The 14,531-nt window shown below is 42.8% G+C and overlaps 1 protein-coding gene across 1 annotated transcript in view; it reads left to right on the forward strand.

Moving 5' to 3' along the window:
* PHLPP2 (PH domain and leucine rich repeat protein phosphatase 2) overlaps positions 1 to 8,474 on the forward strand; it is a gene marked incomplete at its 5' end in the record, with an annotated part of 67,484 nt that extends 59,010 nt beyond the window's left edge. The window contains 6 exons of the mRNA XM_080937302.1: positions 63 to 225; positions 875 to 1,005; positions 1,514 to 1,624; positions 2,359 to 2,553; positions 3,847 to 4,078; positions 7,200 to 8,474. Coding sequence (XP_080793428.1) covers positions 63 to 225; positions 875 to 1,005; positions 1,514 to 1,624; positions 2,359 to 2,553; positions 3,847 to 4,078; positions 7,200 to 8,354 — 1,987 coding nt within the window. The 3' untranslated portion in view covers positions 8,355 to 8,474. The remainder of the gene's footprint in view (positions 1 to 62; positions 226 to 874; positions 1,006 to 1,513; positions 1,625 to 2,358; positions 2,554 to 3,846; positions 4,079 to 7,199) is intronic.
* Positions 8,475 to 14,531: the final 6,057 nt, after the last annotated feature.

The raw sequence follows: 14,531 nt of genomic DNA on the forward strand, positions 1-14,531 counted from the left end.
CAGTGGAACCTGGCAGCTGCTCTTTTCTGACGCAGCATGGTGTTTTGATGTTTCTTTTTCAGCAAACTAAATAAGCTGGAGCAACTGGAAGAACTGAATCTAAGTGGGAACAAGCTGAAAGCTATTCCCACAACCATAGCAAACTGCAAAAGGCTGCACACCCTTGTCGCACATGCCAACAACATCAGCATTTTCCCGGAGATCCTGCAGCTGCCTCAGATTCAGGTACTTGGATGAGGTAGCCTGACATCCCCACTGCAGAATGGCAAGGGTAGGGTGAGGTGCCTTTCTTGAAAGAAAGAAGTAAGGAGTATGAATGAGATGGCTTCCCTCTCAAGACTTTCTCCTGAGCTCATTGTCCTCCCTGCCAGGAAGATTCATTGAGAAACAGAACTGTGTGACTGCTGCTTTCTGATAGTCCTAAATAGGGTACAGTTCTCTACTTTCTTAGACCCTCCCTCAAATGGCCAAGCCCTAATCCTATATTAGGTCCTTTCCCATACCTTCTTCCCTATATACCCCAAAGGTGAGCATTCCCTATTGCTGTAATGAGAATCAACCAACTTTAACCACAGGTGCTCTAGATGTGTTCGTCTGAAGAATATTAACAAAACTACTGCTTAAACAACACGACCAGATATCTTTATAGCTTTGCAAAGCTAATATGTGCTGCCCATGAATATGGCTGAATCCCCTTTTCTTCAGAGATAAAGAGTGGGTCTTGTTCTCATATGCTTACTTTAAAATCTGAGTATACTTAATTCATTCCTGGAAAGAAATAAGTTCCCAATTGATGAGGATATAGGGAAGGTTGAGTGTTTGGGAATAGAGATTGTAATAGTACTCTTTTTTTGATTTCTCTATTTCTTCCCAGTTTGTAGATCTGAGTTGCAATGATTTGACAGAAATACTAATTCCAGAGGCTCTGCCTGCTACTTTACAAGACCTTGATCTGACAGGAAATACTAATCTGGTTCTGGAACACAAGACTTTGGACATGTTTAGGTAAAAAAACATCTGAAACTGAATCCGTATGTTCAGCTGTCAGTGGGTCATCTTTAGACTGTGGAAATCTCAGTTAATTGAAGGAACAAAGTGGATTAGGCCAGAAAACTCCTAGATTCCCATCTTTGGTTCATTTCTTCTGAGCTATACACCAAATCATTTTACATGGCAGGCATAGATGTCTGGTGGCAGAAGTCACATTTTAACATCTAAGTGATAATATGTATTGTTTCAAGATCTTTTATATTGCTTAAAAATGTAGACAATAAAAGCGTAGAGATCTTTTTGATATCTTAGTTGAGTCTATATTTAGCTTTTGTTTTTCTTACCACTTTCTATTCTCCTACATTAAAGCCACAAGTTCATCCCACTCTGATTCATTCTTTCTGGAAACGTATCTTAGTGTGTCAAAAGAGGATTTTTCTAAAAAATGCATTATTGTTATGATAGTTCTAATAAAAATACAGAAAAGAATATGATTTAATCTTCCCTTTTTCACCTCCCACAGCCATATCACAACACTGAAAATTGATCAGAAACCTTTGCCAACCACAGATTCTACAGTTACATCAACCTTCTGGAGCCATGGACTGGCTGAGATGGCAGGGCAGAGGAATAAGTGAGTCTGTTGCCCTGGAGACTGGAGAGAGAGAGATATCCATGGCTTCTTAGGCCTGCTCTGCTGCTCACCGCTAGACTGTGCTGTCCTGTCTGTCTCACCATCATAAGTCTCAGAACTTCAACATGAGATAAGATCCTTCTAAAGCCACATGTAGCCAACAGAGTACTAAATACCTCTTAATACTTCTCTTATGGAATTTTCCTTTCCTATGAGTGAGATTTATAGCAAGGCTCAGTCATAAATAGCACTGATTTTCGACTGCCCCCAATCTGAGATGATCCTCTGCTCCTGTAGACGTCCTCAGAATGGTCCAGCCAAAGCCCATGTTCTATACTAAGGTTTTTTTCAATACCTTCTGTCTCAGTTCTCCTTGGAGCTTGGAGAATAAAACCAGTTTTATCTGAAGGTGTGCTCTAATGGTCTTTCACTGAAGGAAATTGACAAAATGAGTTCTTAGTCACCATGACAAGAAAAAAATGTATCTTTCCAGCTTTTTATAGCATTGCAAACTTTAACGTGTGCTGCCTGTGAATATGCCTGAATCCCCTTGCCTTAGGATGCTCTCTGTTAGCTGCTGCCTGACTGTCTTATCTAGGAGCTTCCTTCTTATGGACATAGATTCACCATGATGCCTGTTCATCTTCAATTAATACTTTTTAAAAGAAACTTCCTGAAGAAAAAAAGTTTCTAGTAATCTTCTTTTGTGATTATGTTTCTCATCTTTGTTCCAGACTCTGTGTGTCTGCTTTGGCTATGGATAACTTTGCAGAGGGTGTAGGAGCTGTGTACGGCATGTTTGATGGGGACCGGAATGAAGAACTCCCACGTTTGCTACAGTGTACAATGGCAGATGTGCTTTTGGAAGAAGTACAGCACTCAACAAATGACACGGTTTTCATGGCCAACACCTTCTTGGTATCTCACAGGTAAGCAGGTGGGTTGAATAGTCCCTAGCTTCTAGAAAGTAAATCTCAGAAGTTGAGGGTCATTCTTACAGATCCAGGATCAGAGAGGAGTTACCCCTTTCTGTACCATGTTCTCTTGGCATCAGCGGAGTGTGATGGTCATTCTTCTTTAAGGAACCGGTGGAGTCATTTGCCTACTCTTACTAATCCTCTTGGAAGGCTAGCACAATAATGCTAAAGGTCATATGCCTGACTGCGTGTGAGCATTTAGGGGAAGAAGGCTGTATGCTTTCCTAAGATTATCCAGTTAGCTGATAACCTACAGAAGGCCAACAAACACTTGTCAGATTTGTGTGTTAGAATAATTAGTATTGGGATTTATCCAACGTTTCTTCCTCATTAACATCTAAGCCATTTACAAGCAAAACCCTGGCATCCCAACTCCTGAGAATCTCGTAGTAACAGAGAGTGCCTTGCACCTCAGTTGGGTGGCCTAAAGGATACAGAGTGCTGAGATTATAAACATGAACAGTCAAGACTGGAACAACTTGTAGCTGGAGCTGATTTAATCTTTCATGTTCAAAAACAGGCTGTTGGAAAAGACGTTCATTCTTTTTCAGTAGAATTGAGCTAGACACTGGCAGACTAACAGTTTGGAAAAGGGAACTCTGAAATTTGTATCTGCCAAGAAACAAGTACTATACCTTACAGTTTTCATCCTTGTCTTCAAAACAAGTCAAATAGGTAGGATTTTATCAGTTTGATTTCTTAGGGAAAGAACTTGCTGGGATTTTACAGTCAACAAATATGAAAAGGAAATTTGGAACTAGATTCTTCTGATGGTATCTGCTGTGTTTACATTGCCTCTAGGATGCTGGATACTCGGTCTCTTTCTCTCAAGGAACTTACAACCCAGGTGCTTCTCAAAGTGTTTCCCAGCATTCTCAGCATTCTTACTAGAAACTTGTTAGACATGCTGGGCCAGCGTCTTGCCCCAAATCAGGAGCTCTATGGTTGGAGCCAGGCCCCACATTCTGCTTAATTGTAATCTGTGATCAGGCCCCCTATCTGCATCTGATGTGCTGAAGTCTGAAAGCTCCACAATGAGGATATCTCTGGACAGACAAAGAAACAGTGGAGAAAGAGGCCTCTATTGTGCCTTATAACCCTCCACCCCTTACAGCCTTTGTAGCTGAAAGTGGTAGGCTAGACTCCTCACCACCACCATCACACGTATTTGCCGTGTAAGATAAGGGTGAGTAGTTCACCATAAAACTAGGTGTTATGTCTTCATTTTCGTTTCTTCCTACACAGGAAATTGGGAATGGCTGGCCAGAAGCTGGGTTCCTCTGCTCTCCTGTGCTATATTCGACCTGACATTGCTGACCCAACAAGTAGTTTTAGCTTGACTGTAGCCAATGTTGGCACATGCCAAGCTGTCTTGTGCCGAGGTGGGAAGCCAATACCTCTTTCTAAAGTCTTCAGCTTGGAGCATGACCCAGAGGAGGCACAGAGGGTGAAGGACCAGAAAGCCATCATAACAGAGGTACCTCTTGCTCTCTGCCGATCATGTCCTCTCCGCAGATCTACTGAAAGCTGTATGAGAGGAAAAGGTCACGAGAGGAAACAGATCCTCTGCTTCTATTCAAACAGTGGATCACCAGTTCATCTGGCTTTGTTGTTCTCAGTAAAGCTGCTGAAATGCAGATTCACAGTCTTGTTCCCCACTTACTGCACACAATTCTTGTTCTTGTGTTGTTTCTTTATAACAAAGTGTCGAGCAGCTATTCATAGTTTCCCTTCTTTTTGAAATTAGCATAACCCTTTGCTTCTGCAATTAGTAATTATATATAAATATTGTTTACTGCAAAAAAATCATATCTTGTGCCCAATTTAAATTGGATTGGTGTTTAGTTTGTGGTTGAGTATTAAGAGATTTCTTTGTGTATTTTAGAAAGAAGTCTTTTATTAGATATTTCAGCAAATATTTCTCAGTCTGTAGTTTATCCTTCGCTTCTCTAAACAGTGCCTCTAGCATAGCAGTTCATAACTTGTTGTACATTATGATTCATAATAGTAGCAAAATTACAGTTATGAAGTAGCAACAAAAATAATTTTATGGTTGGGGGGGTCACCACAACATGAGGAATGGTGTTAAAGGGTTGTAGCATTTAGGAAGGTTGAGAACCAGTGCTTTAGTAAAAAGGGGATTTTAATTTTTCTCATTTATTTATTATTCCATGTGCATGCATGTTGTGAATTGGGAGGGTATGTATGCGCAGCCTGCATTTGGAGGGTAGAGGACTACTTTCTGAAGTCAGTTCTCTCCTTTCTCCTTTATGTGGGTTCTAGGGATCCAGCTCAGGTCTCCTGGCCTCATAGCAGTGCCTCTACCTGTTGAGGTTGATCTTGCAGACCTGAGGTGTGTTTTATTTGTTGGTTGGTGTTATGTTTTGTTTTGTTTCAAGACAGGGTCTCACTTTGTAGTTCTGACTGTCCTGGAACTCTGTAGGCCAGGCTAGCCTTGAACTCTGTCTGCCTCTGCCTTCTAAGTGCTGAGATTATTGGCAGGTACTACCACTACCTGGCTGTCCTGAGTAGTTTTAATGACTAAAATTTTGCCTGCCTTTTGTTTCTTAGTGTTAAATCTGAGACTGCACTGACAAACCCAAGATTACTCATGTTTTTGTCTACTTTATTTTTCTAGAAGTTTTATAGCTATAGAAGCTATAAAACATTTGGACCTGTGATCTATTTTGAATTAATTTCCAAAAAACAAAAACTCTTGAGTCTTTTTTTTTTTTTGTTTTGCTTTTGTAATTCATTTTTTCTCAGCCTTTAAAATTAATTTCCAATTTAATTTTTTTGAAAATTTTATACATGAGTATTATACATTATTTCTATTCCTCTTTGTACCCTCACTTCCTATGTTTTCTCTCCCTCAAATTCATTACCTTTTCTTCAAGTGCACACACACACACAGAGTGAGATAGATAGATAGATAGATAGATAGATAGATAGATAGATAGATAGATAGATAGAGAAAGCCTGATAAGTTGTTTGATGGTGTGAGTGTGTTTGTGTATGTGTGTGTGTGTGATATGTGAATATGGGTGTACAACTCTATACGGCCATGGTATGTAAGAGGACAAATTTGGGAGTCTTTTCTCCTTCCACTGTAGGTTCTGGGACCCAACTCAAGTCATCAGGCTTGCATAGAAGTACACTTGGTGTTCCCTAGCTCTGAGTCTTGGTGTGTTTTGCTTGTTCTGTTTTGCTTTACTTTTGAGACAGGGTCTATCTTTCTAGCCCTGCTGTCCTGGAACTCTATGTAGACCAGGCTGGCCTTGCATTCTTAGAAATCTGCCTGCCTCTGCCCCTTGACTGCTGGGATTAAAGGAGTCATAGGCCAGAAAAGTCTTGAGAGATGACTCAGTGGCTAAGAGCACTTGTTTTATCATGAGGACTAGAATTTGGATTCCAGCTCCCACAAAGACTCTAGCTCCAGGGGATCTAATGCCCTCTTCTGGCTTCAGCAGACACCTGCATGTCTATATGCTTATTTCATACGAATAGATGTGTACATACATATACATACCCAGGCACACACACTTGAAAACATAAGAGGGGGGAAGCATCATTTTTTTGTTATCAAAGGGCCTGTTTCTTGGCTATTTTATCAGAATTGTGTACAAGAACTGTCCACTCTAGATTCTAACCAAGGAAGCACACAGTCAACTAGTAACTCAATATGGTGCTACTGGGAAGGCTGTGAACTAAGAATGCACCATTCAGTCAGGACAAATGGAAGATAGGTGACAACATTTTATTTGACTATTCTATTCTTACAGAATAACCTGTTTTATAGGCAGTAATGTTTAGATTTTTCTAAGCTTCTGGACAACTGTGAAGTATTTTTGTATTTATTTTAATCATAGACATGTTATTTGCCAAGTACTGTGCCTTCATATTTTAACCTTTATGAAGGAAGTGCTTTTATTTCTATTTTATATGAAGAAAATAAAGTTTAGCACTTGTGCCAAGTTCTTATACATATAAAGCCATGCATAGTCTTCCCTTGACTCAGAGAATAGCTGCAGCTGTGAAATCAATATCTTGGAAATATTAGAGGTTCTGTGTGTTTGTTTGTTTTTGTGAAGAGGTATCAATATGATTGTGCTCACTGTTACCTGCAGCCAGGAAGACTCCTTTTCCTCTTGGTTGAGACTCACTCAGGATCTGTTGGATCCATTTGTTCTTGTCAGTTTCAACAAGACTCCCCCTTGTAGGCTCAGTAACCTTGGGATATGTTTAATGCTCCAGCGTCTAAGATTCTTCTATACCTTTATTCATGAGTTCAATTGTGTTCCTAGGATAAATAATGTTACATATAAACTTGATTTTACTAAACATTCTTGTGGTGGTTTGAATAAGAATGGCCCCAGGGGTTCATATAGTTGACTGTTTAGTCATCAGGGAGTGGCACTGTTTGAGAAGGATTCTAAGGTGTGGCCTTGTCAGAGGAAGTGTGTTCATTGGGAATGGGCTTTGAGGTTGCAAAAACCCATGCCAGGCCCTGTTCTCTCCCTGAATACATTGTGATTTAGAAAGCCCCAGTTGCATATCACGATTGCTTTTTCTTAGACTTTGTGTTTTTTCACCTCTAGGACAACAAGGTGAATGGGGTTACCTGCTGTACCCGGATGCTGGGATGTACATACCTCTACCCATGGATCCTCCCCAAGCCCCACATATCTTCCACTCCACTTACCATTCAAGATGAGTTGCTGATTTTGGGAAACAAAGCACTGTGGGAATACTTGTCCTATCTAGAAGCTGTCAGTGCAGTACGCCACGTGCAAGACCCATTAGCTGCTGCTAAGAAGCTGTGCACATTAGCACAGGGCTATGGTTGTCAGGATAATGTGGGGGCAATGGTGGTTTATTTGAACATTGGTGAAGAAGGCTGTACCTGTGAAATGAATGGACTCACCCTTCCAGGCTCTGTGGGATTTGCTTCAACTGCAACCCTCAAGGATGCCCCCAAGCCAACCACTCCCTCCTCTAGTAGTGGGATTGCCTCAGAGTTGAGCAGTGAGGTGTCCACCTCAGAGGTGAGCAGTGAGGTGGGCTCCACGGCTTCTGATGAGCATAACACTGCGGGCCTGGAGGCGAGCTTGCTTCCCAGGCCTGAGAGGCGCTGTAGTCTGCATCCAGCACCTTCTGCAGCGATTTTCCAGCGCCAGCCTTCTTGTGCCACCTTTTCCAGCAACCAGTCTGACAATGGACTGGACAGTGACGATGACCAGCCTGTTGAAGGAGTCATAACCAATGGCAGCAGGGTTGAAGTAGAGGTAGACATCCACTGCTGCCGAGGCCGAGAGCCTGAGAACTCCCCTACTCTCCTGAAGAATTCTTCCAGCCCCTGTTCAGAGGAGCATGCTAGGGGGTTGGGTTTGGGGATCCGAAGACAGAACAGTGTGAACAGTGGTATACTTCTGCCAGTGAACAAAGACAAGATGGAGTTACAGAAGTCTCCTTCCACTTCTTGTCTATATGGAAAGAAACTCTCCAATGGCTCCATTGTGCCCCTAGAAGACAGCCTGAACCTCATTGAAGTGGCCACAGAAGCTCCCAAAAGGAAAACAGGCTATTTTGCTGCCCCCACTCAGCTGGAACCAGAGGATCAATTTGTTGTCCCTCGTGACCTGGAAGATGAAGTGAAGGAACAAATGAAGCAGCACCAGGAGGGCAGACCTGAGCCTGAACCCAGGGAAGAGGACCGGACAGAGCCCCTGGAGGAGTTTGATACAGCACTGTGATGGTACCTCGTGTGGACTCAGCCTGGGAGGGCTCTGTGGTATTGGGGAAGGGACCTTCAGGAGTTGTTTGCCTCAGTGTTTCAAACCATAGATGTGTGGAGTAGAATTTGGAGCCAAAAAGTTGAGCACTAGCAGGGTCTGGCTCTTGATGAGCTAGTACCACCATCAGTGTTAAACTTCACATCGAACCTTTGTTGGATTCCCAGAGTTGCTGGGAGACAGCAGATATTATTCTGTGTCAGTCCTGCCACCTGCCATTAACCCTTTCTCTCCTAGGATCATTTGAGAAATTGCCTGCCTGGGCAGGAAAGGGATTATTTCTGTGGAGGAAGTAACTGAAGGTTACTAATTGCTGCTGATGGATCTCTGTGACAAGAGAAATCACCTTATCTCTCAGACTAACTGGTGGGGTGTGATGTGATTAGTCACATGGCTTTTTATTCTCTGGGAGAATACAGCCTATCAAATGATGTCTACTGGAGATACAGAACCAATCTAGCAGGTGATTTATGTGTGTAATGTTATGTAACGAGAGCACTTTTCATTGACTGTGAACCTTTGATTTTTGAATCTGCACTCGGAGCCAATCTTCTTAGAGGCAGCCCAGCTCCTTTGTCCCTAGGTAGAAGTAATTGAGCATTGGAGCCTCTGAGGGAGGGTACTTGGGAGGGTCCTGGAAATTCATCTGTTGGATGTCAGACTGTGAAGAAAGCTCCTGAGAAACTTGGGGTGGGAGGATTTATCCTGTGGAGGAAGATGGGGAAGGAGTAAGAACTAAGACATCTTCCCTCAAGTCAAAAAGTGACTCAGCTCTGGATAAGCTGACCTCTGCCAGCTGGGATCATGAGGCAGGGACTTGTGGATTGGCCTCTTTTCCTAAATATGGTAGAATTGGCTGCCAGCCTCTTGACAGGCTGACACCTTGAATTATAGCCAGTGAGTGTGACAGGAGACCAACTAGGAACATATGGGCAGACAGCTTTTACAAGTTAGACTTGCTCCTCCCTCCCTCCCCCTCTTCCTCTCTTCTCCCCCCCAGGTTATTTTCTAGAATGTTGGTAGTGAGTTGAACGCTCACCCTGTATTGCTTGACACTGTGCCCTCTGAACACTGCTGATTCCCCTGGCATGGCTCAAAGTGCTGGGCTCAACACAGCGGAAGAAAGACGTTCAACTGAGAGATTGCTAGACTTAGAGAAAACGTGTCTTTTTCTTTTTACATTCCTCTTAACCCTAGCAAATGACCACTTTTTTTGTATATTTCTGTTGCTTTTTCCATTAGATTACCTAGGAAACTAATTTCTATTTATTGATATAAATTTTGGCATTGCTTGATTTTACTCAGTGGAAAAATGTGCTTTAGAGTTTTAGAATACTGAACAACTAAAAAATAGATTGGAACAATCTTTAATTTGCTTTATAGACACAAATAGTTAAATATGAGATTGAAAGTGTGTATTCCTTTGTGTTTGAGGAGGAAGTTTTTGGTTAAAGCAATACTAAAACCAGACAGACAATTCTGTCTCTTAGGCCCTGTGCTCACGTGCACATCAGTGGTTACACTGGGGTGGGTGGGATGGGGGGGTGCTCTATCACTCCAGTAGCTGCCTAACAATCAACCCTCAAGAATCTGAACGTGAGCCCTCCAGCTGTCATGAACACTTAACTTCCTTCTGTCAGACTACTGTCAGTTACTGGAAAATGTTAGAACTCAGGTGTTTGTTGTGAGGTGGGGAACACAGTAGCTTATACAGAATGTAGGTGTGTCAGAGAGATGAGAAACCATGTAGCCACCTTGTTTTTCCACCTTATTTTTATATGGGGAAATTGAAAAAAAAAAAAAAAGAATAAAAATGAGAATGAAGGAAAAACACAAGGTGTCGCTGCTGTGAGCAGTCTCCTCCTCAGCAGAGCCATTGAGCCGTGGAGCCCTGGTGATGGTGGGAGACCAGTCATTGAAAAAATAGCACTTTCCTAATGTGGCCTCAGAAAAGATGTCTTTTTATCTGTGAACTGTTTCCTTATCCTCTATTTGTTTACCACCCCATTCACTAAAGTCACCTCCAAACTCAGTTCTAGAAGGACCTTGACAAACATAAACACACTTCCCTTCTGGTTAGTGGAACTCTGGGACAGTGTCCTTTGTGGTGGAGTTTTCAGGGTTCTTTCGGTTATGTTGAGAAACCTCAGTGTAGACCAAACCAAAACTGATGGCTCTGTTTTTATAATTGTCTTTTATGTCCTATTGTACTCTGTATTAAAAAATAAAAGGTTAAAAGGCCATAGTCCATTTCCCAAAACATAACACACACCTCTTGTAGCTAGCTGTGAGGTGGTTTGTTGATGTTTTTATCTGAATAGGCTGTCAGGTGAGTAGGATCCCTTCCCGTTACTCCAAAGGGTATATTCTCCAGGTGGTCAGAGTACAGGTTACTTCTTACACAGAGAACCTACCCTCCCTCTGTATGATTCTTGATTTCTGTCCACATCTCCCATTTAACTAATTTAGACAAATCTGAGGCCATGTGTGGTGGCACAGTGGCATACACCTGCAGATCCACATGAGTCCCAGCCTCGAAAACAGATAGGCTGTCTAAAGGAAGAACACTCGGCTGTGGGTGCAGTTCAGGAGGCTCACTGGCATAGAGTGTCTGTGGCCACAATCAGGGTTTTAACCCAGTGGACAGATAACTGAAAATGACAGTGTTGGCAGGGAATAAGGTTCTGGTGCCACCACGGAGTCCAGTCATTGACCACGCCTGAAACAAGCGAGGCGGGGCTTGATGATACCACTGTGGAGTACACACGTGCAATAATCCGTGAACTCATCCCTGGGACAGAAGAGCCGCCTGAGCAGCTTGTAATCTCTGGGTGCTATTACAGTGTGTTTAACAAGTCTATTTTCCAGGCAGTTAGATTGGGCTGAACTTCTGAATATCAAACAGTGCTCTTCTTTCTGTGTAGACCTTCAGCAAAAGCAGGTACTTGGAAACCACAGGCTCACCTTCTCTATCTATTCAATAATTATTAATGAAGAGACTTCCATAAGGGAGCACTTGGCTGTTACTGATAAATGTACCAATTACTAAAGAATCCGTCTCCAAGCCATCGGGTGATGTCTGCAGCATCACTGTAGAACTAACTGTCTTGTGTCACTTTTTACTTCCCTTTGGGTGGAGCCTTTGAGACTCCCCAAGGCAGGCTCATCTTTCTCTCCAGGTAGTAGCTTTGCCCCATGGGTGGGCAAGCACTCCCTAGACTGAGGGAACCAGCTGTATCACATCTGCTCTGTCCCGTCATTTGGAGATCAGCCAGTCAGCATTAGCCCCTTGTGTCTAACTCTCATGCACCTCTCCCAGATGCTGTCGGGTTTCTCACGGTTGCCAGTGGATGTCATCCAAACAGTGGACTCATATCTTATGGTTTTTGTGCAATCATTGTCGTATTGTAGTCCTAAGACTCATTATAGTGTATTTTTGATATTTTTGAAATGTGTTAAATTTTTTAATTCAATAATATGAGCCAGAGCATGTTGCAGCAAATCTATTGTTTGTAAAAAATAATAATAAACAATAAATAAAATAAAATGGGATATCTTTTTCATGCCTTTGCTTTATAAATATTTTATGAGGAAGTAATTATATACACAATTAGGTTCTTTACTAAAAGTATGTTTAGGACTTTTCTACTTTGGGGGAAAGAACACAGAAGACATATTTTACGATACCACAAAGCTGTGAGTTAAGATGGAAGAAAATGTTTTCTTTATGGTTGAGTGCCTCAGACAGGTATACAAGAGAATGTGATAACTGCTGTTCCCCATATTTGCCCTCTAACTTTCCCCCTCAACCTCATTTTATAACTTCCTGCTAGGTCCAGTTACCGCTGCCCATTGTGCCTGGATGTGGGGCAAGAACGTGGGAAACCACCAGAAGGAATAGTTCTCCTCCAGTATAAAAACAGCGTTTAATTTTTCCACCAGTCAGCTTTGTGTCCTCCCTTATAACACAGTATCTGACACAGTTAATGGAGAGAGATGTTTGCCTCACAGGGTTTCCGGAGTGGTGAATGGAAGAGTGGAGAAGGAAGGGGTCATTGCTTAGCCAGAATGACGTGGTCAACCCTAGTAATCTACCTAGTGGGGTCGTGTTTAAGGCAGACTGACCTCATTTTCTAGTTCAGTTTTGACAGGCGCACATACAGCATTAGCTCGATTTTCAACTGCTCACACCATTGTGGATAACAACCAGGAACTTCCCAGGAGTCCCATCTGCCACAAGCATGCACCACAGCATGTTCCACAAGAGCACCAGGCATCTCATGGGCCAAGGCTTCAGTGACAGTGGGCTCCTAGAGAACACAGACAATTTTTCTGGAATGGCAACAAAGATGACTCACTAGAGATTCTTCTTAGCTTTATGTTTTGTTTTGTTTTGTTTTTTTTAATGCACTTAGGAAGTGGAGGCAGGAGGCTCAGAAGTTCAAAGCCAACTATGGCTTGGGGCCAGTGAAACACTAAAAAAACCCCTCACTACAGGTAGTATAGTTGTCAGATGGGGGTTATTAGCTGAGGAAACTTGTTTATGAGCCACTACAGCGCCTTAAGTATTTCACAGCTGTTGGCAACAGAGGAGTCAGGTAGCAGCTAACCAGCCCTGGTTGGCATCCTGTCTCTAAGGTTAAAGTGAGGCGTTAGGACTTTAGACTTGGCGAGTGTTGGCATCCAAGAGGATTGGCATCCAGTAAATCTCCAACTTGGTGCTATCTCTGCTCTCACAGAGTGTCTTCTAGTCTGGATTTCAAACAAGATCAGCTACCCCTCAGTCCAAGTAAAGGCCATGTTGAAGTCATCTTTCAGGCTTCCTCTTCATCTGGCATCTACATTTATAAACTTGGCTTCTTGGCAGCACACTAACCTTTTTCGGTGTGCGAGGCAAACGCTGTAGCTCCACTTCTTGATGCCTCAGTCCTGTGAGATACATGAGCTGAGATGGCACAAGTGGTTCCCCCAAGTTTGTTTTCCACACATGTGCCTGTGGAGTCCAGAAGAGGATATCAGGTCCCCTGGAGGTTTAGTTATGGGAAGTTGTGGCCCATCTGATTGGATGCTGGGAGAAGCAAATGCTCTTAACTGCTAAGCTATTCCTCCATTCTGTGTCCAAGTAGCGGTTTTCTGATTGTAGCAGAGTTAACCTGTTTAAAGCAGTTTTTGTCATTAAACAGAAGTCACAGCTTCTGTCGTCAGTGCCAGAATGATAGATAGGAAGTGCTTCTATACCATTGCACAATAATGTCATGCAGTGAGTCCCTGGTGAGGAACATCAGCTCCTGCCCTTCTTGGACCTTGACCCCTCAGTTGTAGCACATGAATAACAAGTCAGCGTAACCCAACAAACAGGGAATCCCATCAGGTTTGCAAGAGCGTCTCTGGTACTGAACTCCAGACTTGCAGTGGGATTTGTTACTGTTGGGTTCCAATCAGAAGAGGAGCTGCTTCCCAGGGGCCAGCTGGACACGGCTGGAGTCACATAGTCTCTTTCATCCAGTGAAAGATCCACAGTGGGCAGAGATAGCGATGGGAACACTGAGAAATAATGAAAATAGCAGGTCGGGGTGCTAGTCTTTGCTGAAGGGCACATATTTTATTTTAGCGATTGTCAAAGCTTTTTTTTTTTTTTTTTTTTTTTTTTTTGACACTTTTCACGTTTTTGTGGGGGACACTAGTCAATATCAGGCCAAGGGTGACATAGTAAAGCAGACATGTCAACCGAACAATAGAGATTTTCCTGATTAGTTCTCCCTGAGCTTTATTTAATTTCTTAAGGTTCCTTTGTTTTTATTTTATGTTTGAATGTTTGCCGGCCTGTATGTTTGTGCCCTCAGACGGCAGAAGTGGGTGTTGGACCTTTGGAGCTAGAGTTTCAGATGGTTTTGAGATGCCATGTGGGTGCTGGGAACTGAAAGTATAGTATAGGGCTCTTAACCAGCTAGCCATCTCTAGCCTCTTTCCCCCATTTCCGATGAGGTTTACTTCTGAACCTTTGGACAGGCCCCACAAGAATTACGTATCTGTGAGTGCCAATGCTAGGGTGAGCACAAGGAGGTCAGAGGTCAACCTAAGGGAGTCCATTCTTTCTCCACCATGTGGGCCCCAGAGATCAGGGCTGGCAGCAGGCAC

The sequence above is a fragment of the Micromys minutus genome (assembly GCF_963924665.1).
Source record: "Micromys minutus genome assembly, chromosome: 24".
NCBI lineage: Eukaryota > Metazoa > Chordata > Mammalia > Rodentia > Muridae > Micromys > Micromys minutus.